Source organism: Saimiri boliviensis, chromosome 19, assembly GCF_048565385.1.
Source record: "Saimiri boliviensis isolate mSaiBol1 chromosome 19, mSaiBol1.pri, whole genome shotgun sequence".
Taxonomy (NCBI): domain Eukaryota; kingdom Metazoa; phylum Chordata; class Mammalia; order Primates; family Cebidae; genus Saimiri; species Saimiri boliviensis.
In genome coordinates, this window is record NC_133467.1 from 36,284,532 (window position 1) to 36,310,517 (window position 25,986).

The 25,986-nt window shown below is 50.2% G+C and overlaps 1 protein-coding gene across 2 annotated transcripts in view; it reads right to left on the reverse strand.

Annotated features, from left to right (window-relative positions):
- IL6R (interleukin 6 receptor) overlaps window positions 1–25,986 on the reverse strand; it is a 58,420-nt gene that overhangs the window by 10,301 nt on the left and 22,133 nt on the right. For both annotated transcript variants that reach the window (XM_039460259.2, XM_074390067.1), the window contains exons 3-9: window positions 25,392–25,515; window positions 20,951–21,132; window positions 20,498–20,664; window positions 19,517–19,658; window positions 7,257–7,303; window positions 5,758–5,827; window positions 1,160–1,253 (exon numbers count right to left, since the gene is read on the reverse strand). In XM_039460259.2, coding sequence (XP_039316193.2) covers window positions 1,160–1,253; window positions 5,758–5,827; window positions 7,257–7,303; window positions 19,517–19,658; window positions 20,498–20,664; window positions 20,951–21,132; window positions 25,392–25,515 — 826 coding nt within the window. The remainder of the gene's footprint in view (window positions 1–1,159; window positions 1,254–5,757; window positions 5,828–7,256; window positions 7,304–19,516; window positions 19,659–20,497; window positions 20,665–20,950; window positions 21,133–25,391; window positions 25,516–25,986) is intronic.

Genomic DNA, 25,986 nt, shown 5'->3' on the forward strand with positions numbered 1-25,986 from the left:
GTGAGCCCCCCGCCCGGCCTATTCTCACTAGCTGCTATCGATCCATCTCTTTCAGCTTCAGTTTCCTCCCTTGTCAGATGGATATCATATCCACTCTATCGGGGCTGTGGTGGGTTATGAGAAAAGCCTGTTGAAGCCCTAATGTAGACAGAGAGCCAGAACCCAGGAGGGTATGCCTAGGACAAGGAATGGAATCCTCTGTCAGGCAGGAGGTGGACCCCTGAACGCTGACATGGCCCCTCGCTGGCCAAAAAACACAAAAGGCTTCACATCCCCAAGGAGCTACCTCCACTCATGAAGAATCTTATCTTCCACACACTCTTTAGATGGCTTGTTCTCTACCTCCTTGAAAAAGCAAAGTGAGAACAACCCAGGATCCAATTTGAGTCATCATCTTGCTAATCTTTCAACCCACACCACACGTGGTGGTCAAGCGAGGTCAGGGCCACCAGCAGGGTTCGATGAGCTAACATGTAGAAAGCACCGGCAGTCCCTGCTACTCCAGAGGCTGGGGTGGGAGCATCGCTTGAACCTGGGAGGTGGAGGTTGTCCCATGAGCCAAGATTGCACCGAAGCACTCCAGCCTGGGTGACAGAGTAAGTTAAGACCCTGACAAAAAAAAAAAAAAAAAAAAAAAAAAAAAAAAAAAAAAGGACCCTCTTCTTTCTCTTCTTCCTCAAACCAATTCTTTCTCCTTAAAACCAGGTCAGTTCTCACCAGGGCACGCTATTTGTAGCTCTTACCACACCAGTGAGTACCTCTTAGTGTCTGGCTTCCTCCTGAGACTGCACGTGTCCTGCCCAGCACTGCCTCCTGCAGCATCTACAAACGGTTTGTACACAAGCCACAACACACACAGCACCTACTCCACCTCCCGGGTTCAAGCAATTCTCCTGCCTCAGCCTCCTGAGTAGCTGGGATTACGTCCACCCACCACCATGACCAGCTAACTTTTGTATTTTTAGTAGAAATGGGGTGTAAGCATGTCGGTCAGGTTGGTCTCACACTCCTGACCTACTGTGTGTGTTGTGGTGTGTGTATCCATTTGATGAATGGATAAATGAATGAATAAATGCACTGTAAATTTCCGAACGGGCAAAGGAAAGCTAGATACGAAATACGAGAACACCACAGGGCCATCCCGCAGGACCCATCTCACCTGAGGCCAACAGCAATGCAGAGGAGCGTTCCAAAGGCCAGGCTCCCTCCAGCCACCAGGAATGTGGGCAGCGGTACGGAAGAAGAATCTTGCACTAGGTTAAAAAAAAAGATGAAGATAGAGGAGGAAGAGGAGAATACAGAGAAAAAGGAACAGGAGGAGGAGAAGAAAATCACTTAGCTGGTGCTGTCAAAAGCCTCAAAGGAACCTTCCCCTCCAACCCCTTCCAGAAAAGGAAACAGCTCTGCCAATCAGCAGGCCACCTGACAAGCTTAACTGTTTTGTTTGTTTGTTTTGTTTTCTTTCTTTCTTTCTTTTTTTTTTTTTTTTTTAAACAAGACCCGCTCTATAAGAATTACCCCCAGCCTAATCTGGCAGACTCCAGGATTCTACCACTTGGCAAGAGAGGCACCTCAAGCTCAGGGGTTCTGAGCACCTGTGGCTAGCCACGGACTCCCACTCACTTTCAGGGTGGCTTTTCTGGTGGCATCCCACCTGCCCCCGTAAGGCTCAGAGGGGGTACAACAATGGAAGGCTCTGGGGACCTCCTTGATGGAACGGCAGTTCCGTTGAAGACAACGTCAGAGAGGACCAGATGCTTTCAATCAAGGATTTGAAAGCAGTTTTCCCCACAGGGCTGCCATCTCTTGCCAGTCTCTGCATCTGGTTCTCAAGCCCCAGCCGTAGGAACTTCATTCCGTTCTCCAACAGGCCACCCACTTTTCCCTCCAGGGTTCTCCACACATCTCCCCTCTTCTCTCCTGGCTGCTTTCCCCACCTTTGCTGCACCCTTTGCTTCCAGTCCCTACATGGCCTTTGGGTCTCAGATGAGGTGATGCCACTTCCTTTGAGAACTGACCCCACTCCAAGCTGAGCAAGCGCCCCTCCCAGTTATTTCTCCAGTTCCACCACTAGACTGAGCTCCCTGAAGTCAGGGACCGCACGTGTCTTTTTCACTGTAACACTGCCAGCTGCTTACGCAGTGCCAACTACAAAGGAGGATCTCCAAAACATTCCCTTAAATCAAGGAAAGAACAAACTAGCTCTGCAAGCAGCCATGCCTTCCCACAGAAAGGCTCTTCCTACCATTGCCAGAGACTCTGGACCGAACAGAAGGTACATCTAAGCAAAACCATCTCCTGCTGGGAATGCAGTCACAGTTGAATGGACCCAGCATTCAGCTCTTCTACCTGAAATGCCACCACTGTTGATGAAGAGGCTGCCTGCCAGCCCTCACTTCAGATGCCTACTGGAGGCAGGCAGTGCAGTGAGCCCAGGCTGGTGAGTGGACACTGGCTCCGACAAGTTTCTCCAAGCGCGTCCCACATCTCTTGAGGGACACAGCCGTGTGATGAAAGCAGGATGCTTGGCTTGCTCACTTATTATTATTTCATCATCTTTTATATTTGTTCCTTTTTTTTTTTTTTTTTTTTTGGAAATGGAGTCTCGCTCTTGTCGCCCAGCCTGGAGTACAGTGGCACGATCTCGGCTCACTGCAGCCTCTGCGTCCTGGCAATTCTCCTGCCTCGGCTTCCAAGTAGCTGGGACAACAGGCAAGTGTCACCACACCCGGCTAATTTTTGCCGAGGGCTTTGCCATGTTGCCCAGACTAGTCTCCCGCACCCCCACCCCCCGACTTTAGGTGATCTGCCCACCTCAGCCTTTAAAAGTGCTGGGATTACAGGTATGAGCCACGGCGCCTGTCCATATATTTGTTCCTTCCTCCATCCGACAAATATTCCTTGAGTGCCTATCATGTGCCTAAATGGATGCTACATCCAGTCAAGGGAGACAGACAAACAAATGTTTTTTGAAAACATTTTCAGGAAAGAGCTCCCGAGAAGGGTGCATCTGAGCAGACGCGAGTGATAGGAAGGAGCTGGCCAAACGAACGTCAGAGGAAGACTGTCCAGGCAGAGCACACAGCCTGGTTCAAAGGCCCTGGGGCGGAACGTGTGTGGAGGAGCAAGGAGGGCAGCGTGGCTGGGGCAGAGCGAGGAAAGGCAGAATGGAGAGGCAACGTCTGAAGACAGGGGACCACATGGCTTCGCTGGGACTCCCCGCAGGGGACTTTGTCAGGACGTAGACTTTTACTCTGGGGGAGATGGCACTGAGCCAGAGAGAGCTTAGATTTGTGTGTTTTTTGTTTGTTTGTCTGTTTTTGGGACGGAGTCTTATTCTCTTGCCTAGGCTGGAGTGCAGTGGCGCAAATCTCAGCTCACTGCAACCTCCGGCCTCCCTGCAACCCCCGCCTCCCGGGTTCAAGCAATTCTCCTGCCTCAGCCTCCTGAGTAGCTGGGATTACAGGCGCCCACCACCACGACCAGCTAATTTTTGTAATTTTTAGTAAAAATGGGGTTTAACCATGTTGGTCAGGCTGGTCTCGAACTCCAGACCTCGTGATCCAGTCACCTCAGTGCTGGGATTATAGGCATGAGCCACCACGCCCAGCCTGGATTTGTGTTTTAAGGGACACTCTAGGTCAGGCCTCCCCAAACTTTTTACACAGGGGGCCAGTTCACTGTCCCTCAGACCGTTGGAGGGCCGCCACATACTGTGCTCCTCTCACTAACCACCAGTGAAAGAGGTGCCCCTTCCTGAAGTGCGGAGGGTTGGATAAATGGCCTCAGGGGGCCGCATGCGGCCCGCGGGCCGTAGTTTGGGGACGCCCGCTCTAGGTGCTGGTTGGAAAAGGATTGGTTGGGGGTTAGGACTAGAAGCTGGTAGACCGGTCGGCAGCCCTGGAAGCTCTGCTGGAGGAGAGGTGGCAGTGGCTGGCCCGGGTGTTGGCACTGGCTCCTGGACATGTCTCAATGCATAAGGACAAGGCTTGCTGAGGGACTGGGCACAGGATGAGGAGTAGGGAGGAAGCACGCCCGATCCCCTGCACCTGAGCAAATGCGGTACCAGTTACTGAGATAGGGAACAGGGAGAAGAACAGATGTGGGTTGAAGAGGTGGGGAGGCGTCAGGCATCGTCTTTTAGGCATGTTAAGTTTGAGACTGCTAGTGGATGTCCCATATGCCAACTAGGCAGCGCTGGGTACGTGAGGCTGGGTCTTAGTGGACAGATCAGGGTGGAGATATAAAACTGGGAGTTGTCAGTCCATGGATGGTTTCAGTGACGGGGGGACAGAGAGGACTGGAGGGTCCTTCTCTTCCTTAGCAGCCTTTGTTAACATGGACTCTCACTCTGGCCCAGGCTGGAGTGCAGCGGCATGATCTCAGCTCACTACAACCCCCACCTCCCAGGTTCAAGTGATTCTCCTGCCTCAGTCTCCCAAGCAGCTGGGATTTACAGGTGCACACTACTGTGCCCAGCTAATTTTTGTATTTTTAGTAGAGACGGGGTTCCACCATGTTGGCCAGGCTAGTCTTGAACTCCTGATCTCAGGGGATCCTCCCGCCTCAGCCTCCCAAAGTGCTGGGATTACAGGCGTGAGCCACAGTGCCTGGCCCACAGCAACCCTTGAACACCTAACCTCTTGCATCTCACCCATACCATTCAAACCCCATTTCAAATGGCACTTCCTCCATGAGCTTTCTGTGACTGCTCCGCTTGATACACTCTCTCAAATCTCTAAACTCCACTTTGCTTTACTTGTGCCTCCCTTTTGGCTCATCTCACACTCTGCTCTTTTCACAGTTACCAGTTTACTCTTTGTCAGAGCCTGGACTGTAGCCTCCTTGAGAACAGGATGGCTCTAATCCCCTCCGAGCCCCCAGCTGTGCAGAGCTCCACAGGTGCACTGCCCCACGGTAGGGCTTTTACACCTGAGCTGGTGTAGCAGAGGCAGCCAGTATCAGGTGCAGGCAGGAATCCACCCAGAGACGAGGAATGAGGCCAAGGACTCCCTCACAAAGCCCAAAAGCCATCAGCTGGAGTCACTCAACTACTGAATCTCTGGAGTCTGGATTCCACAAGTCCCATACACCTAGTCAAACACAGGACTTGTGATCTTTCTTGATTCAAATACTGGTAAGTTTTCCTGGTCTTGCAGGGATAGGGAATCAGAACCATTGAAATCATGGGCTCCCAAAATAAAGATTTCCCTCAACAGGTATTCCATTTCAGACTCCAACAATCTTGTTTACAGCACATTCATTTGTATTGTGGGCCCATTGGATAATATTTCACTGCTTCATCCCACTCTTCTTACGGTATCCTCATTTTATCTTAGCTGACAATACCAAACTTCAACATATAAAGTAATAAAAGAATATTTTTGGCTCAGTGCGGTGGCTCATACCTGTAATCCCAGCACTTTGGGAGGCCGAGGCAGGTGGATCACCTGAGGTCAGGAGTTCAAGACCAGCCTGGCCAACATAGGAAAACACTGTCTCTACTAAAAATACAAAAATTAGTTGCGCGTCGTGGCACGTGCCTACTGCCCCAGCTATTCGGGAGGCTGAGGTTGTGGTGAGCTGAAATCACGCCATTGCACTTGAACCTGGGCAATAGAGTGAGATTCCATCTCAAAAAAAAAAAAAATTCTGCCGTTGATCCTCTGACGACCTGTCCAAATAAGAAAGGACTTTCTCTAGAGACAAATCTTCTATCCATCAGACCCTGGGAATATGAAAACACCCATTCCTTACCTGGGAGGCTTGTCGCATTTGCAGAATCTCTGGGGAGAGTATTATTGTTGTCTTTATTAGTAGTAGGCGCCTAAAAGAGACATTTTTCACCATCAGCCTGTTTCTGCAGATTCCACCATCATTCAGAACCAGTTCAGGAATTACCCCCTCCTCAGAGCCCTCCCTGATCCACCCAAAGCTTTCCTTTCTCCATTTCAACCGTAGCAGTGGAAAAGACAATAATCCTATTATTTGCATGTTTTTCTATCCACACCTGATAAGTGGATAGAAAAGGTGAGGCTTTCTTTCCACCTGTCTCTCCAATCAAAGCTTAAGGGCACAGCACCCTGCACAGAGAAGATACTCAACGGATACATGAAAGCAGCTGACGTCCTTACAGGTCCGATGCTAGGAGCAGGTAACACCTAGACTGGAATCCTGGCTCCACCACTTACGAGCTATGTCACCTTGGACAGACTTCTTTTTATCTTTAATTTTTTTGTGAGATGGAGTTTCACTCTTGTCGCCCAAGCTGCAGTGCAGTGGCGAAATCTCGGCTCGCTGCAACCTCTGCTTCCTGGGTTCAAGCAATTCTCCTGCCTCAGCCCCCAAATAGCTGGGATCACAGGCACAATCCATCAGGCTAAATGTGTAATAATTAATCTTTAGTAGAGACGGAGGTTCGCCATGTTGGCCAGGCTGGTCTGTAACTCCTGACCTGAGGTGATCTACCCGCCTCGACCTACCAAAGTTCTGGGAGCCAAAGTGCTTATAGGCGTGAGCCACTGCGCGGGCCTCAGACTTCTTAACCCATGGTAAAAAGCTCTTACAAGGCCTCCCTTGTAAGGTCAACATAAGGAGCCAATGAAACAGCTAATGCCAGGCTCACCGTTTAGCAGGATGTGGCCAGTCCTCAGTTGGTGTCAGTTCCCCCAGAACCCATGTGGGGAGCACTGTAACCCCATGGGTACGGGCTTCACCTGCAGCTGTTCCTACATGGAACACAGATACGGTTCAAGAGCCCCCGGCTCTTTCCCTGTGCTGCACAGCTCCAGAAGTGTCTATGCCTCCCAGCTTAGCATTTAGGGAATTAAGGGGCCACAGGAGGAGACACAGTTGGATAGGAAATTGGATCACTCCAGGAATTTACTAAGCGGCTTCAGAGGTAATCCTCTTTCCAGCAAATTATGACACCAGGAGTCCACAGGGAAAGGACTCAGATGAACAGAATCCAATCTCAAGCTAAGCCGTGAGCCGTGCCCAAAAAGCTCAGAGATGAAACAGCAGCCGCTAGACACAGTTCTGCATGCCAGGCCAGGGCTGCTCCATACCTGACAGTCCTAGGACGAGAGAACTTCTATGATTCCCTTTCACAGGGGCTTGAAAAGCACAGGTAACTCACCATGGTCACATTTCTAGTGACAGAGCTGGGATTTAAACCAAATTAAGTCTGGCATCAGCCTGAACGCCTACGCACTAGGTGCTGCTGCCCTGGCCCTCTTACAAGAACAGGAGCTCACCTGCGTGGGGGTGAACACCTCCTTCTCAGCTGGAGGACTCCTGGATTCTGCGGACAGAAGAAAGGGTCCATTATTAGTGATTCATAGGCCCTGGAGTCCTGTCTCAGGGGCTTCAGAATCAGAAAAAAGTTCATCTCAATGTTATTTAAAAGAACAGCATGCTGGAAATAACCAAATATCCAACCATAAGGGACCAGCTATATAAATTATGGGATAACTACATAATGCAAAAACCTTTAAAATTTATTTTATACGTGTGTGTGTGTGTGTGTGTGTGTGTGTGTGTGTGTGTGTATTTTTCTTTTTTTGAGATGGAGTTTCACTCTTTAGCCCAGGCTGGAGTGAAGTGTCATGATCTTGACTCACTGCAACCTCCATCCACTGTGTTTAAGCAATTCTGCTTCAGCCTCCCAAGTAGCTGGGGTTATAGGTGCCCGCCACCACACCCGGCTAATTTTTGTATTTAGTAGAGATGGGGTTTCACCATGTTGGCCAGGCTGGTCTCGAACTCCTGACGTCAGGGGATCCCCACTTCAGCCTCCCAAAGTGCTAGGATTACAGGCATGAGCTACTGCACCTGGCCAATTATTCTATTTTTTGAGACAGGGTCTCGCTTTGTTGCCAGGCTGGAGTGCAGTGGCATGATCATGGCTCAGTGTAGCCTTAACTTCTGAGTTTCAGTGATCCTCCCATCTCAGCTTCCCAAGTAGCTAGGACTACAGGCGTGGGCCACCACACCTGGCCAAAAGTATTTTAGAAAAACATTGAAGACATGATACACGAAAAATGCAAGACAAGAAAAATTCCATGTATTTTGATCCAAACTTTCTAAAGAAACATATTTACATGATTACTTATTGTGTGATATAATACATAATACTATATATCTACACACAGGAAGAAGAAAATGGAAAGATACGCATCACCACATATAAGCACTATTTCCATTTCCTTCTCTGCACCTTTTTGCAAAAAAAAAATATATATAAACAAATATTCACCTGCCTGCATGGGTCTAATAAACATTGCAGCAGCGGGGATGTGGACCAGGCACCCTCACGGCTCCCTCCCCATCTGCGGGAACAGCATTTCTGTAGAAACCCCAAGCCAAGAGAAGGCTAAGTATCTAAGTGAAAGCCCGGGTCTTAACCATAACAGGCAGTGAGTGGAATGCTCTGGATTTCAAAACATTTTCTTGTCAGCTCATTTTTCCATCAAGAATTCTAAAATTCCACAGAATGGTTTACACAAAAATGACGAGCCTCGCCTGGCCGGGAGTGAGAAGGACTAGCAAGGAGGCGGGGGAGGGATTCCAGAATTCCTGGAGAATGCTGTCACCAGAAACGGGGAAACCACACACCAGCAGCGCTAGAGGGGGTGTAAGAATGCATCCGTTCTTCTCATTGTACAGAGGGGAAACAGGCCCAGGGAGGGAGAGTGACTTGTCCAAGGCCACACAGCAAGTGTGACCAGAATTGAACCTAGAATTAATTCATGGGAGGGACCAGTTTCTTATTCTTTTGCGTTCTGCCCAGCCCAGCCCAGCCCAGCCGAAAACAGTTACACTCATAGCCCAGGTGTGTAAAGGATGACCTGAGGGCGTGGGGGCGCTGGAATGAAAGCTAAAATCAGAAGACGAAGAAGATGGGGACAGGCCGGACTCAAGGCTGCCATCCTAGCACTTCCGGAGGCTGAGGTGGGAGAATCGCTGGAGGCCAGGAGTTGGAGACCAGCCTGTGTAACATAGTGAGACCTCATCTCTTAAAGAAGATGGGGCAGCACTGAATAGAAAATACGGCTGACCACGGACGCTCATGCCGTCCAGCAGTTTCCCAAACGCAGAAGAGTAAGCTTCGTCTGGAACCTTTTAGGTTCCACTTTGTCGCCTTAGAACCATAGAAATGGGACCCTGGCTTTTCTTTTCTTTTTTTTTTTTTTTTTTTTGGGCAGAGTTTTGCTCTTGTTGCCCAGACTGGACTGTAATGGTGATCTCAGTTCAACCGCAACTTCTGCCTCCCGGGTTCAAGCGATTCTCCTCCCTCAGCCTCCGGAGTAGCTGGGATTACAGGCGCCCACCACCACACCCTGCTAATTTTGTATTTTTAGTAGAGACGGGGTTTCTCCATGTTGGTCAGGATGGTCTTGAACTCCCAACCTCAGGTAATCTGCCCACCTTGGCCTCCCAAAGTGCTGGGATTGCAAGTGTGAGCCACAGTGCCCAGCCCGGGTTTTTTAAAGGCTCATCATACTATACTCAAGAGAGATGCTTTAGAAAAAAAGTTTCTACCCTCAGTCCTGACCCCCAACACAGCCAGAGAAAGCCCAGTAACTTCTGGCTGCTCAGGTTTCTGGGGTTAAAGTGGGAATGAACCACAAAGCCACAGGAAGAGGGGAGGAGAGACCATGGGACCCACAGGCTCAGCAGCGCCGGGCCACTCCCCCATGCTGAGCAAGCGGGCCTACTTCACACCTTTCCTCGAAGCCTTTAAACCATTGAACAGAGAGCTCATCACTGCTCCTCCACTTGTGCAGAAACAAATAAATAAACCTCTTGAGGATCCGACAGTCTGCTGAGGAGAAATGACTCAGGTCCAGCTGGGTTGCAAACACCGCCCGGCATGGTCTGCGGAGAGAAGCCCAGAGAGGACAAGCACAGAAGGCTGTGTGTCCACCTACACAGTGTCTGGGTGCCAAAAGTGCCCCTCATTCTGAGGTTTCACCCTTCCTCATTTGTGGGGTGGCCGTGGCGGGCAGTTAAAGCAGTCTTTTTGTTGTTAAGACAGGATCTTGCTCTGTTGATCAGGCTGGAGAGCAGTGGTGCAATCATAGTTCACTGTAGCCTGCAACTGCTGGGCTCAGGCGATCCTCCTGCCTCAGCTTCCCGATTAGCTAGAACTACAGGTGTGCACTGCTATGCCCGACTAATTTTTTTAAAACTTTTTTTTAGTAGAGACAGGGTCTCCTTATGGTGCCCAGCTGGTATCTATCTCCTGGGCTCAGGCAATCCTTCCCCCTCAGCCTCCCAAAGTGCTGGGATGAGAGGCCTGAGCTACCACGCCTGGCCAAGCATCCTTTCTTTCGTGAAATTATGGTGATAATAAATGCTAGTAGCTATTTTTCACTTACTTGTTTAATTTTCTGTCCTTCCTTACCAAAATTGAAAGCTGGCAACTGGCTGGGTGCTCATGCCTGTAATCCCAGCACTTTGGGAGGCTGAGGTGGGTGGATCACCTGAGGTTGGGAGTTCGAGACCAGCCTGGCCAACATGGAGAAACCCCATCTCTACTAAAAATACAAAATTAGCTGGGTGTGGTGGCGCGTGCCTGTAATCCCAGCTACTCGGGAGGCTGAGGCAGGAGAATCGCTTGAACCCAGGAGGCAGAGGGTACAGTGAGCCGAGATGGCGCTGCTGCACTCCAGCCTGGGAGACAGAATGAGACTCCATGGCAAAAAAAAAAAAAAAAAAAAAAAAAAAGCTGGTAACCTTAACTGGTCCCCAGAATTGTTTTCAAAACTTTACAGACCCGTGAAACCCCAGCATTTAGGAATCACCCAGTTGTGCACAGGAACGTCAGACGGCGGGGAAAGGCAGGACGCGGGAGGAGGCTCATGGAGAGGGACATGAAAAGTGGAGTGCACCAGGACGGCTGACTGCCAGATGCTACTGAGATGCAGCGAGCGGTGAGAGCCCAAACCAAGGCACAGGCATCTGGCGCAGGCTCAATGTGCAGCCTCCTGGCTGGGGAGCTGGGTGGGTGGGGCGTCCCCTTGACATGTTGGGCAGGGAGGTCTGTGAGGGACGTGGTATGTTTGGTTTGGGTCATGCTGAGCACCTGGCACGGGAGGGAGGCTCTGGCCAGAAGTCAGGGCTGAGCTGCAGATGTGAATCCAGAGCTCAAGAAGCAGGCTTGGCAGGAGACACTGGTGAAAGGCAGTCACGCTGGCATTGACTGCACCCTTGTCATGTGCCAGGCTCTGTGCTAATTGCCTCTCACCTCACTGAAGCCTCACAACCCAGCGAGGCTGGGTTTGGGTTTTCTGAGGCAGGTATTATTATTCCCACTTGACAAATAAGTAAACTGAGTCTCAGTGAGGTACTTCCCCAAGGTCATGCTAGACAATGGCAAGGGCAGCAACTAGACCCAATGCCGGCTGCCTCCAGGGCCAGTACTCTGCACAAAGTGGCAGATGACGCAGCGGAAGTGGGCAGGGTCCCCAGTGGAATGTTCTAGAATGCTGCAGAAAACAGGGCAGAGAGGGAATTCGGGATGCCACACAGAGAAGTGAACAGGGCAAAAATCTCTCCAGAAATGTGTGACCAAGGCTCTTTAACCCTAGAATGTCCCACTTGGGAGTGCTGCAGAGAGGAACAAAACAAATTCCTCCAGAATGCACAGCCAAAGAGTTTGAGAAGATAATATATTGCTGGAGGGGCCACCGCCAGCCCTGGCTTCATGTGCAAATACAAATCTTTGGCAGCACCTCCTCCAACAGCTGTGATTCCCACTCTTAGGGAATAAGAGAGGGAGTTAAAGGATTATTTGTGAGGAGCAAGGAATAATTCATGGGCTCTTCCCAGGTACTTTGTCCACACCGTCTTTGAAAAGGGGCTCCAGCCTGGCACAGTGGCTCATGCCTATAAATCCCAGAGCTTCGGGAGGCCGAGGCAGGAGGATCACTCAAGGCCTGTGCAACATAGGTGACCTCATTCCATAAAATGTTTTTTAAAAAATTAGCCAGGCATGGTGATGCATGCCTATAGTCCTAGCTACTCAGAGGCTGAGGCAGGAGAATCATTTGAGCCCAGGAGTCCAAGGCTGGAGTGAGCTATGATTACACCGCTGCACTCCGGCTTGGGCAACAGAGTGAGACCCCGCCTCTAAAAAAAAAAAAGAAAGAAAGAAAAGAAAGAAAGAAAATGATTTTGTGGTTTCTCCAGACTCAATGTTGATATGACAGGGAGAACTCCCATCACGAGAGGATACATTCAGAACTCGCGCTTGGGAGGAAGCCGCCGACCATGCGTCCTGTCCACAGGTACCGTCTGCCTTTCCTGCCCTGCACAATTTCCATGAGCCGCTGCTTCGGGTGCTGACAGACGTGACCTGGCTGTGCTGGCCAAAGCAGGACTAAGACAGAGTGACTCTGGGGCCCCCTGCTTCATACAAAAGGCTATCCTGGGGCTACAGTCTGTGCGGGGGCCAGGCCCCAGCCTCAAGGGGGCTTCACCTGCTGAAGTCCAGGCTCCAGAGCCCCCTCTACGGCCTTCCACCTCCACTCCTACAGGGGCCCACCAAGGCTGGCCTCCGCCTGCCCCACTCAGACCACCCACCCACACAGCTGTGTCAGCCTCACCAAGCAGCTCCCTGTCACCTCCCGTTGCTCACAGCTCCATGCCTTGGCAGCTGCTGTTCTCTCTGCCTACAATCCCCATCTTCTATCTGGGACCCTCCTACACACCCTTCAAGACATTATTCAATTGTCATCTCCTCCATGAAGCTTTTCCTGCTATGTCTAAACCTCCCCAAGAGAACAGTCTGCTTATGGCCCTATGGAGCTGTGAGCACCATCTATTACATATTAGATATAGTATGGTGGGACTCATGCCCTCCTCCAGCCCCCTCAGCACATACTAAAACCACCAGGAGAGCCTTCTCAACCCACCCACCAGATTCCAACGCAGTGAGTTCAGGATGGCATCCAGGATAGTGATTCTGGGATGTCCCTGGTCCCACTCTTCTCCTCCCGAGAACCAGCACTGCCCTCCTAATTGCTGACCCCTTACATGTGCACTATGCTTTAACATTTCTAAAGAATATCTTTCCATCGGACTCACAAAAACTCTCTGAAAGGCACAAGATAGGTGCTATCATCCCTACTTTACAGATGGCAAGACTGAGGCTCTGAAAGCGGAACTAACTTTACCGGTGTCGTACAACCTGATTCCCAGGTGCTTCCCAGGACCTCTGTGTCTCCCAGAGGCCACCACTCCCCCACCTAGGCTGGGAGCAAGGAGCATCCTGCCTGTCTGGGCCATGAGAGCTGAAGGCCCTTGGGGTGGGTAAGCTCACGCCATACGGTGACACAGTGTCTAGTACACCGGCGCGTCCCTCACAGCCACATAACCGAGGACGGTAACACACACCTCACCCAGTGTTCTAACCTTCCTCTTATTTTTCAGAACTGCCCACCAATTTCCAACCTGAATCCCCCTCTTACATCAGAATTATCTAAGTTCCTCTTGCTCTGCCCTCAGCAGAGAGGGAAACAGGTTTCTTTCATGGATATATTCACCGCTGGTTTTGAAGAGTTCCCCTGCCTCAAACCACACATGTATACGGTGGAGAGCTCAAAGTCTTCCACCGCTTATGTGAGAAGAAACCGACTGTTTTGTCTGAGCTCCCACAGAAGCACATCACCTGGAAAGTGGAGATCGTACCCAGTGCCGGCCCGACAGCCCCCATCGCACCATCTTCCAATAGAGGGAGGTGTCAGCAACTTCAAGAGGGACATCCATAAATGAGACCAGATTCAGGGGAAGGTGGCCAGGCAGGTGAGAAACTCACAGACCATCCCATGTAACAACCTGGGAAGAGGAACCCAAGCAGAGGCAGGTCTGGGAACTCCAAAAGAATTCAGAGAGAGCGGACTAGGAAATCTGTCATCGGTTATCCCCAAGGACAGAGCAAGGGCCAGTGAGGCCAGAGTTAGGTTCACATAAGAAAGAACTTTCTATTTGAATAGATAATTCTCCAAAGATACATGAATGGCCAAGAAACACATGAAAAAAATGCTCAGGCTGGGCGCAGTGGCTCACACCTGTAATCCCAGCATTTTGGGAGGCCAAGGCAAGTGGATCACTCGAGGTCAGCAGTTCAAGAGCAGCCTGACCAACATGGTGAAACTCCATCTCTACTAAAAATACAAAAATTAGCTGGGTGTGCTGGCACATGCCAACCCCAACTATTCAGGCATGAGAATCACTTGAAGATGGGAGGTGGAGGTTGCAGGGAGCCAAGATTGTCCCACTGCAGTCCAGACTGGGCGACAGAGAGAGAGGCTCTGTTTCAAAAAACAAACAAAAAAAGACATTAATTATTAGGAAATGCAAATCAAAACCACAATGAGATAACACTTCACATCCATAAGGAGGGCTATTGTAACAAAACAGAAACAAGTGTTGGCAAGCATGTGAGAAATCGGAACCCTAATACACCCTGATGTAAGTGTAAAACGGTGCAGCCACTGAGGAAAACAGCATGGCATTGCCATGAAAATCTAAAAATAGAGGCTGGGCGCGATGGCCCACACCTGTAATCCCAGCACTTTGAGAGGCCGAGGTGGGTGGATCACCAGGTCAGGAGTTCAGGACCAGCCTGGCCAACATGGTGAAAACCCATCTCTACTAAAAATACAAAAATTAGCCAGACGTGGTGGCGGACACCTGTAATCCCAGCTGCTTGGAAGGCTGAGGCAGGAGAATCGTTTGAACCCGGCAGGCAGAGGTTGCAGTGAGCTGAGATCGTGACACTGTACTCCAGCCTGGTTGGGTGACAGAGTGAGACTCTGTCTCAAAAAGAGGGGGAGAGAGAGAGAGAGAGAGAGAGAGAGAGAGAGAGAGAGAGAAAGGAGGGAGGGAGGAAGGAAGGAAGGAAGGAAAGACGGACCTAGAGTAGTCAAACTCACAGGGAAAGAAAGTAGAATGGTGGTCGCCATGGTGAGGGGAAGGAGTGGGTGAATGGGAGTTACTATTTAACAGATTCTGTGTTTCAATTTTAAAAGATAAAAGAAGTTCTGGAGATGTAAAGTGGTGATGGTTGCACAATGATACTTAATGCCACAGAGTTGTGCACTTAAAAATAATATAAATGGGGTCTCGGTCTCGGTCTTGGTCTCTCTCTCTCTCTCTCTCTCTCTGTCTCTCTCTCCCTCTCCACCCCCAACCCCAGATTTAAAAAAAAGAGAAAGAAAAATAAATAAATAATAATAATAAAAATATACATGGGCCAGGCACGATGGCACATGCTTATAATCCCAGCAATTTGGGAGGCCAAGGTGACTGGATCACCTGAGGTCAGGAGTTGAAGACCAGCCTGACCAATATGGTGAAACCCTGTCTCCACTAAAAATACAAAAATTAGCCAGCATGGTGGCAGACGCCTGTAGTCCCAGCTACTCTGGAGGCTGAGACAGGAGAATTGCTTGAACCCGGGAGGGAGAAGTTGCAGTGAGCCAAGATCGCAACACTGCACTCCAGCCTGGGCAACAGAGTGAGACTCCATCTCAAATAATAATAATAATATAAATGGTAAGTTTTATATCATGGATATTTTACAATTTAAAATTTTTTAGAAGAAGTAACTTTAACAAAACGAGACTGCTTAAAGCTGCTGTGGCCGGGCGCGGTGGCTGAAGCCTGTAATCCCAGCACTTTGGGAGGCCGAGGCGGGTGGATCACGAGGTCAAGAGATCGAGACCATCCTGGTCAACATGGTGAAACCCCGTCTCTACTAAAAATACAAAAATTAGCTGGGCATGGTGGCGCGTGCCTGTAATCCCAGCTACTCAGGAGGCTGAGGCAGGAGAATTGCCTGAACCCAGGAGGCGGAGGTTGCGGTGAGCCGAGATCGCGCCATTGCACTCCAGCCTGGGTAACAAGAGCGAAACTCTGTCTCAAAAAAAAAAAGCTGCTTGTGACTATCTAAACTAAGTGGTTGGAATAAAAGGTAAAACAGGGGTCAGCCTATATCTGGAATTCCTCTTCCTCTGCATGATGTTAGAGCTGATTTTCCCCCTTAAAAAGGCCTGCAAAGCCACACTGATGCTTAGCATTCAGATAATGAGCATGTTTGGCTCAAAGTCTACACAAATAAAAGAAAACCACGGACAGGTCAGCACGATCCCCGCTGAAGGATGTACCGTTGTATTAAAATGGTCTCCTGAGTAAGATATAGTAGTTAGGACCCACTCTTCATCCAGGTCTGAGCAGGAAATAAGCTTTTGAGGAGAGGGGCCAATAGAAAGCTGGCTCCTGTTCTTTCTTTTTTTTTTTTTTTTTTTTTTTTAGACGGAGTTTCGCTCTTGTTACCCAGGCTGGAGTGCAATGGCGTGATCTCGGCTCACCACAACCTCCGCCTCCTGGGTTCAGGCAATTCTCCTGCCTCAGCCTCCTGAGTAGCTGGGATTACAGACACACGCCACCATGCCCAGCTAATTTTTTGTATTTTTAGTAGAGACGGAGTTTCACCATGTTGATCAGGATGGTCTCGATCTCTTGACCTTGTGATCCACCTGCCTCGGCCTCCCAAAGTGCTGGGATTATAGGCTTGAGCCACTGTGCCCGGCCCTTTTTCTTTTTTTTGAGACGGAGTTTCGCTCTTGTTACCTAGGCTGGAGTGCAATGGTGTGATCTCAGCTCACCGCAACCTCCGTCTCCTGGGTTCAAACAATTCTCCTGCCTCAGCCTCTCGAGTAGCTGGGACTACAGGCGTGTGCCACCATGCCCAGCCTAATTTTTGTATTTTCAGTAGAGACGGGGTTTCACCATGTTGACCAGGATGGTCTCGATCTCTTGACCTCGTGATCCATCCACCTCGGCCTCCCAAAGTGCTGGGATTATAGGCATGAACCACCGAGCCTGACCCTGGCTCCTGTTCTTGATGAACAGGGAAAGTGCCAACAAAGACGGAAGCCTGCACTTGGTATTATTGCACCCAGCTAGCATTACATCCTAGCCCCCAGCCTACTCCTCTGGTTCTCCCCAGCACGGGAAAGGCAAGGGACAAGGACCCCGCAGTACAAAGCCAGCCAGGAGGAAGAGCCATCACCCCCCACCATCCAATCTGCGGGAAGAATGTGCAGCCCGTAGGTAAAACGCTTCTCTCCCTGGGGCCAGGGCTAGGAGAAAGTGGCAGGGGTAGGGATGGGACTGATGGCATTTCTAGCTTTTCCTTTTTATCCATACTTAGTCAAATAAATGGGTATCTTAATCTTTTTTTGTTCTAACTGCCAAGTATTTAAGAATGATTCATTTGGTTCAACTATGCCACAGAGCTAGAAACATGTGACCCCAACATAAGCCAGGAAGCCATTCTACAACAAAAACACTGGGAACAATAAAACAGATTGCTACAAGGGGTAGTAAGCTCTCCGTCTCTGGAAGCATTCAAGTGATTCTCCTAACTCAGCCTCCTGAGAAACTAGGACTATAGGCTCACACTACCATGCCCGGCTAATTTTTGTGTTTTTAGGAGAGCTGGGGTTTCACCATGTTGGCTAGGATGGTCTCAATCTCTTGACCTCATATCCGCTTGCCTCGGCCTCCCAAAGTGCTGGGATTACAGGCGTGAGCCACTGCACCCGGCCAACATTTTTGTTTGTTTGCTTGTTTGTTTTTTTGAGACAGGGTTTCTCCTCGTCGCCCAGGCTGGAGTACAGTGGTGCAATCACAGCTCACTGCAACCCCTGCCTCCTGGGCTCAAGCAATCCTCCCGCTGCAGCCTCCTAAGTAGCTGGAACCACAGGCACGGGCCACCACGCCCAGCTAATTTTTTTTTTTTTTTTTTTTTTTTTGAGATGGAGTTTCGCTCTTGTTACCTAGGCTGGCTAATTTTTAAAAATTTTTTGTAGAGACGGGGTTTCGCCATGTTGCCCAGGCTTGTCTAGAACTCCCTGACCTCCAGCCATCCACCCACCTTGGCCTCCCAAAGTGCTGGGATTGCTGGTGTGAGCCACCATACCTGGCTAAACTTCTAAAATCTTTTATCAAATTAATACATGCACATGGCAAAGAAGTAATAAACAGCTTATAACACTGAGCAGTGGTCCCTTGTCCCACACCTTCCATTTCTACTCCTGCTTTCTAAGGAAGCTGCTTGACTCTGTTTCTAGTTCTTCTGCTGGTGCCCTCCTTAACTCTAATCAAGCTTACACGGCTTTCTTTTTTTCCTGATAAAACAATTTGAGACATTATCTATCAATACCCTGCTATGGAAGGTTAGGATTTAGACCTAGAATGCAGAAATCTCCCTGACCACAACCCAGAAAGTGGTCAGCCAAAACTTAGCCAGGTATGGTGGCGTGAGCCTGTCGTCCCAGCTACTCGGGAGGCTGAGTCAGGAGAATCACTTGAGCCTGGAAGGCGGAGGTTGTAGTGAACGAAGATCGTGCCACTGCACTCCAGCCTGGCGACAAAGTGAGAGTCCGTTTCAAAAAAAAAAAAAAAAGTTAAGTTTTTTAAAAATTCCACAGGGTTTTAAAATATATTAATCATTAATCATGCAGTTAATAATAACTTTCCAAAAGTAATTGACAACATGGGGAATATTGCATTTATACATATAAACACACACGCACGTATCTAGAAAAAAGAAAGCAGCATACTACATGATCTCACTGTTTTCTCTAGGTAACAAAAATACTGGTGACAATTATTATTTTCACGTTTTTCTGGAATTTTTCATGTTCTACAACAAACATGCTAATTTCAACAATCCCCAAATGGCAATTATCATTACCTTTAACATTTGAAAAAAAATAAAAAGCGTGAGTAACTACCCTAGATTCAATACAGCTAACTTCTCTGCGGCTCGTCCCTCCAGCTGTGGCAGGATCCCCACTCGCCTGCCCTGAGTCTGGGCTGGCAGCTGAGGATGAGAAGGCACAGGGAGAACCAAGGGCCCTGGCCACCAGCCAGCACCATCGTCAGACGTGTCATCGAGGCCACCTCGGACCATCCCGATCTGATGGCAGCTGCATTCCTGATTCAGGCAAGACCAGCAGAAGAGCTGCCTAACTAACTGTATTTTTTGAATCTCAAGAAGATAAATCGTTGTTGTTTTAAGCCACTAGTTTTTTGCTTTTTTTTTTTTTTTTTTTTTGAGACAGAGTTTCGCTCTTGTTACCCAGGCTGGAGTACAATGACGCAATCTCGCCTCACCGCAACCTCCACCTCCTGGATTCAAGCAATTCTCCTGCCTCAGCCTCCCGAGTAGCTGGGATTACAGGCACCTGCCACCACACCCAGCTAATTTTTGTATTTTTACTAGAGATAGGGTTTCGCCATGTTGGCCAGGCTGGTCTCGAACTCCTGACCTCAGGTGATCCACCCGCCTCAGCCTCCCAAAGTGCTGGGATTATAGGTGTGAGCCACTGTGCCTGGCCTAAGCCACTCATTTTGAGGCCACTTGTCACATAGCAATGGATACCTGACGCAGTGAGAGTTGAAACATCCCTTCCTTCCTCAGTGCCCACTGCCGTACCTGTCCAAGGTGTGCCCGTGGCCTCTGGGCTCCACTCGCTCCACTTGCCTTGCCCGAACTCCTCCTGGGCGCGAAGCTGCACCACGTGCCTCAGGCCGCTCCAGGCGTCGTGGATGACACAGTGATGTTGGAGGTCCCTGACCTGAGGGGGGGGGCACAGTGACTCTGGGGAGGGGCCTAGGGTCGTGCTAGGCAGGCAGCTCCCTAGCGGGTTGGTGCCTTGGTCAGCCCTGTGCTTTGGCTGGCAGAGGCCTCCAGAGGCTCCCACCTCCCCGAAGCCTCCGATAGAGAGGGGGTTGCCCTCAGGGCCCGTGGAAGCTGAATCGCAAAGTCCCTGCCCCACTCATGCACTATAGAATTGGACAAGCCACAACCTTTGATGTGTCTATAACCCAAATCCCTTCCTACATTGCTCTCCTCACAGACAGGCCTGGGAAGAGGAGATTGGCCTGGCATTATCCTTCTCATTTAATAAATGAGACCACCAAGGCTCAGAAAGCTTAAAACATTTATCCAAGGCCACAAAGGTAGCCAATTGTGAAGCAGGACCTAGAGCCTATGGTTTTCTTTTTCTTTCTTTCTCTCTCTTTCTCTCTCTCTCTCTCTCTCTCTCTTTCTTTCTTTTTTCTTTCTGATGGAGTCTCACTGTGTCACCCAGGCTGGAGTGCAGTGTGCAATCTCTACCCACAACAACCTCCACCTCCTGGGTTCAAGTGATTCTCCTGTCTCAGCCCCCGAGTAGCTGGGATTACAGCAAGTCCTACCATGCCTGGCTCATTTTTGTGTTTTTAGTAGAGGTGTGGTTTCACCAAGTTGGCCACGCTGGTCTTGAATTCCTGACCTTGCATGATGCGCCCACCTCAGCCTCCCAAAGTGTCAGGATTACAGGCCTGAGCCACTGCACCCAGCCTCTAGTACCCTTTCTACTACACTCAAGCATCTGGGAGCACCTTTCCGACCAGAAGTAAAACATAAATTTACCATCCACGTTGTGAATGTCTTTGATCGTTCAGCCCGATATCTGAGCTCAAACCGCAGTCTGTAGAAAGATGAGTTCCAGGAGTGGGGGTCTTGCCAGGTGACACTAAGCCAGCGGGGGTTTCTGGCCACAGCAGTGACTGTGATGTTGGCAGGAGGATCGGGCTGCACTGTGGGAAAAGGGAGCATGGATTTTATGCAGCAGCAAATACAGTGCGGGGAAGCCCAGGCAGGCTGAGATCCCAGCAGGCGGGCCCCACCCAGCCCCGTTCACTCCCCATGCACAGCACCACAAGGGCCTGCTTCACCCCTGCCACACTTCCCGGCAAGCAACGCCCAAAATGCACCAACCCACCGAACCCCTCCACCACCTCTTCCCTGCCCCTCCGAGAAGTCAATAAGGAGGATTACACTAAAAGAGAAGAAAAGTGCCGGAGCGGGGAGGAGCTTACGTACAGATTCCACAGCCCTGAAAGGTTTGAACTTTGCTGAACTTGCTCCCGACACTATTGGCGACGCACAGGGACACTATATAGAAAGAGCTGTCTCCCTCCGGGACGGCCAACTGGCAGGAGAACTTCTGGGACTCCTGGGAATAACCGCACGGCTCCTGGAAGTCTTTGGCCGGACCGTTATCACTGTTAGACACAAAACAAGGGCAGGGCTCGTCTGTCAGTTTCTGCACAGACTCAAGAGGGGAGAGAAAGGGGAAGTGGAATCCCAGCACCAGAGTTTTGTTTGTTTGTTTGCTTGTTTTTGAGACGGAGTCTCGCTCTGTCACTCAGGCTGGAGTGTAGTGGTGCGATCTCGGCTCACTGTAACCTCTGCCTCCTGGGTTCAAGCGATTCTCCTGCCTCAGCCTCCTGAGTAGCTGGGACTATAGATGCGCACCACTACACCTGGCTAATTTTTGTATTTTTAGTAGAGACAGGGTTTCACCATGTTGGCCAGGATGGTCTCGATCTCTTGACTTCATGATCTGCCCACCTCAGCCTCCCAAAGTACTGGATTACAGGCGTGAGCCACTGTGTCCAGCATTTTTTTTTTTTTTTTTTTTTTTTTGAGATAGAGTCTCCCTCTGTCGCACAGGCTGGAGTGCAATGGCGCAATCTCGGCTTCGGCTTACTGCAAACTTCACCTCCTGGGTTCAAGTGATTCTCCCTCCTTGGCCTCCCAAGCATGCCCAACTTATTTTTGTATTTTTAGTAGAGATGGGGTTTCACCATGTTGCCCAGGCCGGTCTCGATCTCCTGATCTCAGGTGATCAGCCTGCCTTGGCCTCCCAAAGTGCTGGGATTACAGGTGTGAGCCACCATGACGGGCCTTAATGTTTGTATTTTTAGTAGAGACGGGGTTTTACCATGTTGGCCAGGCTGGTCTTGAACCCTTGCCTCAGGTGATCCTCCCCCCTCCACCTCCTCCACCTCCTGAAGTGGTGGGATTACAGGCGTGAGCCCATGTGCCCGGTCGGTTCTGTTAAGACTGAGAAATAAATGTAAAATCCAGAGATGAAGAAACTAGCTGGATTTATAAATATATATAAACATGTGGTGCCTGGTACAAGAGGTGAGAGGGGCTAGGCTGGAGGGCTCAGCCAGTCACTCAGGCGTCAAGACGGCTGGCCAGCTCTGGTTTCCCGCCAGGCACTTTAGGGGATGTAGAAGTGAATCAAGAGAGGCCCCACCCTGGCTTCAAGGCACTAGCCAAAAAGATCTGTCAGCCATACGCAGTGTCTCACGCCTGTAATCCCAGCTCTTCGGGAGGCCGAGGCGGGTGGATCACAAGGTCAGGAGTTTGAGACCAGCTTGACCAACATGGTGAAACCCCATTTCTATTAAAAATACAAAAAATTAGCCAGGTATGGTGGCACACACCTGTAATTCCAGCTACTCAGGAGGCTGAGGCAGGAGAGTTGCTTGAACCCAGGAGACGGAGGTTGCCATGAGCCGAGATCGCACCACTGCACTCCAGCCTGGGTAACAGAGCAAGACTCCGTCTCAAAAAAAAAAAAAAAAAAAAAAAAAAAAATCTGTCCTCAGATGACTAGACACCCAACAGAAATGCCACTCCAGAGACACAAAAAGTGCTAGAGGGGTTCTGGCAGGTGAGTCCAGAAAAGAATGCTGGGTGACTGAAGACATTCAAGGTGAGTCAGCCACCATCCTACCTGTCCTGGAAACCTGAGGCTTCACTCTCTTATGACACGTGTGGGCATGTGAGGCCACGTCAGCCACTCACTCTGTGGCTGGGGTGACGAGTCTCCCACCTCTGACTCAGGTTTGAACCCTGGGCTCCCACTGAGTCCAGCACATGGGACAAACTCAACCTTCCCAGGCTTAATTAAAGTCCTTTTCCTCCTTCCCCCAACACCACCCAAACTTCCATTAAGCCACACTAGGAAGGCAGGGTCAGCGACTGCTCTACGCACGTGCCCAGGTGAGGTGAGAGGGCGGGACTCACAGTCTTATTGGCCCGCACCTCTCCCACTGCCCCAGCGCCTGGTCCAAGGCGGAGGCTGAGCTCACCCACACCTGTGGAAGAAGGGGTGAGCAGTACTGCAGTTGGGCAAGCGTAGGAAAGCAGACACACCAGAGAAAAAGCGGAGCTCCCAGTGATCCCTTTCCAAGGGCCTATCTCTTCCAGGCCCTGCAGCGTCCGGAGGTCTGGGTGGCACCTGAGTGGGTGCTGGGGCCCCTGAGGCTCTTACAGCCACTTCCCCTGCTCTTTCCTTACTCCAGTGACCATGCTGACTCTTCAGAGCAGATGGAAGCAAAGGCCCGAGGCTGCTCCTGCCAGTGCTGCAACACTGCACCCTCTCCCACTCCCGCTGTCAACATAGAAAGTATTCCAGTCGGTGGCTCATACCTGTAATCCCAGCACTTTTGGAGGCCAAGGCAGCCTGGTAACCTAAGGTCAGGAGTTTGAGACCAACCTGGCCAACACGGTGAAACTCCATCATTACTAAGAATACCATCATTACTGAGAATACAAAGATTAGCCGGGTGTGGTGGTGCACAACTGTAGTCCCAGCTACTCAGGAGGCTGAGGCAGGAGAATCGCTTAAGCCCCGGAGGCAGAGATTGCAGTGAGCTGAGATGGCACCACTGCACTCCAGCCTGGGTGACAGAGCAAGACTCCCTCTCAAAAAAAAAAAAAAAAAAAAAAAAAAAAAAGTATTCTGGTTGAAGTGGCAGAAATGACAGAGCTTTCCATGGGCTGGCCTGGGAAGCTGCCAGCCACCATCTCTATCCTGCCTAATCTTGTCTATGGTACAAGCCTTTGAGGTACAAACCAAGGCGTATCCTTCACTGGTCTGTGGAGCGATCTTGGCTGGCAGCATGAGCTACAGGGGTAATGGCAGCTGCATCATTTGCAGATGTGTAATCCGCACTTTTCAGCATAGAAGACAGAACAAAGCTGTAACCGCCAGGCTGTCCAGCAACTCGGTGGAAACAGACCCAAGCAGGAGCCGAACCGCCCCATTGAAGTCACTGCTCTGGCTTTCTGATCCAGTAGTCCTGCCTTATCTGAGGTCTTGCTTTCTAAGATTTCAGTTACCTGTGGTCAACTGCGGTCCAAAAATATGACATGGAAAATTCCGGAAATTAGCCCGTCAGAAGTTTTAAGCTGCCCACTGTTCTGAGAAGTGTGATGAAATTTCGTCCGTCCCACCCAGGACGTGAATCATCGCTTTGTTCGGCATTCCTCTACTGTGCATGCTACCCGTCGCTCAACCTGACATCCACCACCAGCATCACGGCTCGGTTATCCAGAGCGACCCAAAACCGATGATCCTCCTTCTGACACATAGTCAGAAAGTCACTAGTAGCCTACCACCGAGTCACAATGCCTACGCGTCTTTCACCTCACTTCATCTCGTCATGCAGGCATTTCATGACCTTACATCATCACAAGAAGGGTGAGTAGAGTAATAAGACATTTTCAGAAAGAGAGAGACCACATTCACATAACTTTTATTACAGTATGTTGTTAGCGTTCTATGTTATTATTGTTAACCTCTTACTGCACCTAACTTATAAATTAAGCTATCAGAAGACATATCTATAGAAAAACATAGTATATACAGGGTTCAGCACCATTTGCATTTTCAGGCATCCACGAAGGGTCTTGGAACGTGTCCTCCTTGCCACGGTATTCTGATGACTGACAGCTCAAACTCAACTATAAACCTCTGGCCTAGGGAGACCGTGGCTCTGGGATGGAGACCCGCAAAACTACAGAGGTAGATTTGTTTTCAGCATCTTCCACCTCCTCTACATCCATGCCTGATCCCATCCCAGGTCTTCCCACATGACGCCATCTTCCAGTGATGGTGCAGGGACCCCCATGCGGGTGTGACTTCTCGCCCCAGGGCCCCCAGCTCCCTCTCCCCTGCCCATCACCACTTTCTCTCATGCCTTTATCATGGAAATAGCCTGAAGTGCCCACAGGCTCAGACACTGATAACGGGGCTGGCTGTCCTTCCCAGGAACATCTGCATGTTTTTAGAGCAACGCCCATAACCTTTGGACTTTGAATGAAATCAGACAGACTGAGATTGAATTCCCAGCAGAGCCACTTACTAGCTAAGTGACCCAAACCCAGTTAATCAGTCTCTGGGCCTCAGTCTCTCCATCTGGTAAGTGAGAAAAGAATCCCCACTTCCCATAGCTGTCGTGATAGCCAAGGTCAAGTGAATAGGACAAGGTTCCAAGCACAGTGCCCAGTTCAGGGGGGCAGCCAGATGTAAATCTCAGTTCCCTCTCACCTCCTCTTCCTCAGCCTGAAGGAATTACTCCCTAATGATAACGTTTTGGAATCATCTGAACCAGCCCCTCTCTGGGGACCTCGGGAAGGAGGCAGCAGATAAGCTCGCAGCTCAGCCAGAGATACTTACAACTTCCTCACCAACAGCACAGCCTTGGTGGTCGGGGACGGGGTGCTCCGAGGACCCCACTCACAAACAACGTTGCTGAGGGGGCTCTTCCGGAAGCAGGAGAGCTGGGGCTCCTCGGGAGGGACTGAAAGGAGAGCATCACAGGCGTGAGCAGGCGGGCAGGGATCCTGGGGCACACCTGACCTCGAAGGCAGGGCAGCCTCCCTTGGGAGGGGAGCGTGTGGCTCAGTCTCTCAGCCCCAGCCCCAGGAGCCAGTCAGGACCAGACGCCACGGCCACAGTCAGCCACATGCAAATGGAATCGCCACTGGGGAATTAAAGGACACCCAAGTCCTTGTGTCAGGCTGGGACACGAATCCAGGACAGGGGAAGGGAAGCACCCCAGGGCCAATTTGCCTAAAGAGGAGAGAGGATGATTTAAAAAAAAAAAAAAAAAAAGGAGGGGCTTTGGAGTCACACAGACCTGGCTGTGTGGCCTCGGGCAAGTCCTAGCCACTCTTGAGTTTCCTCCAGTGTAAAATAAACTGATGACAATGAAATGATGCCAGCAATGATGATAAACCTGCTTTCCCCGGCAGGGCTGCTGAAGGATTAC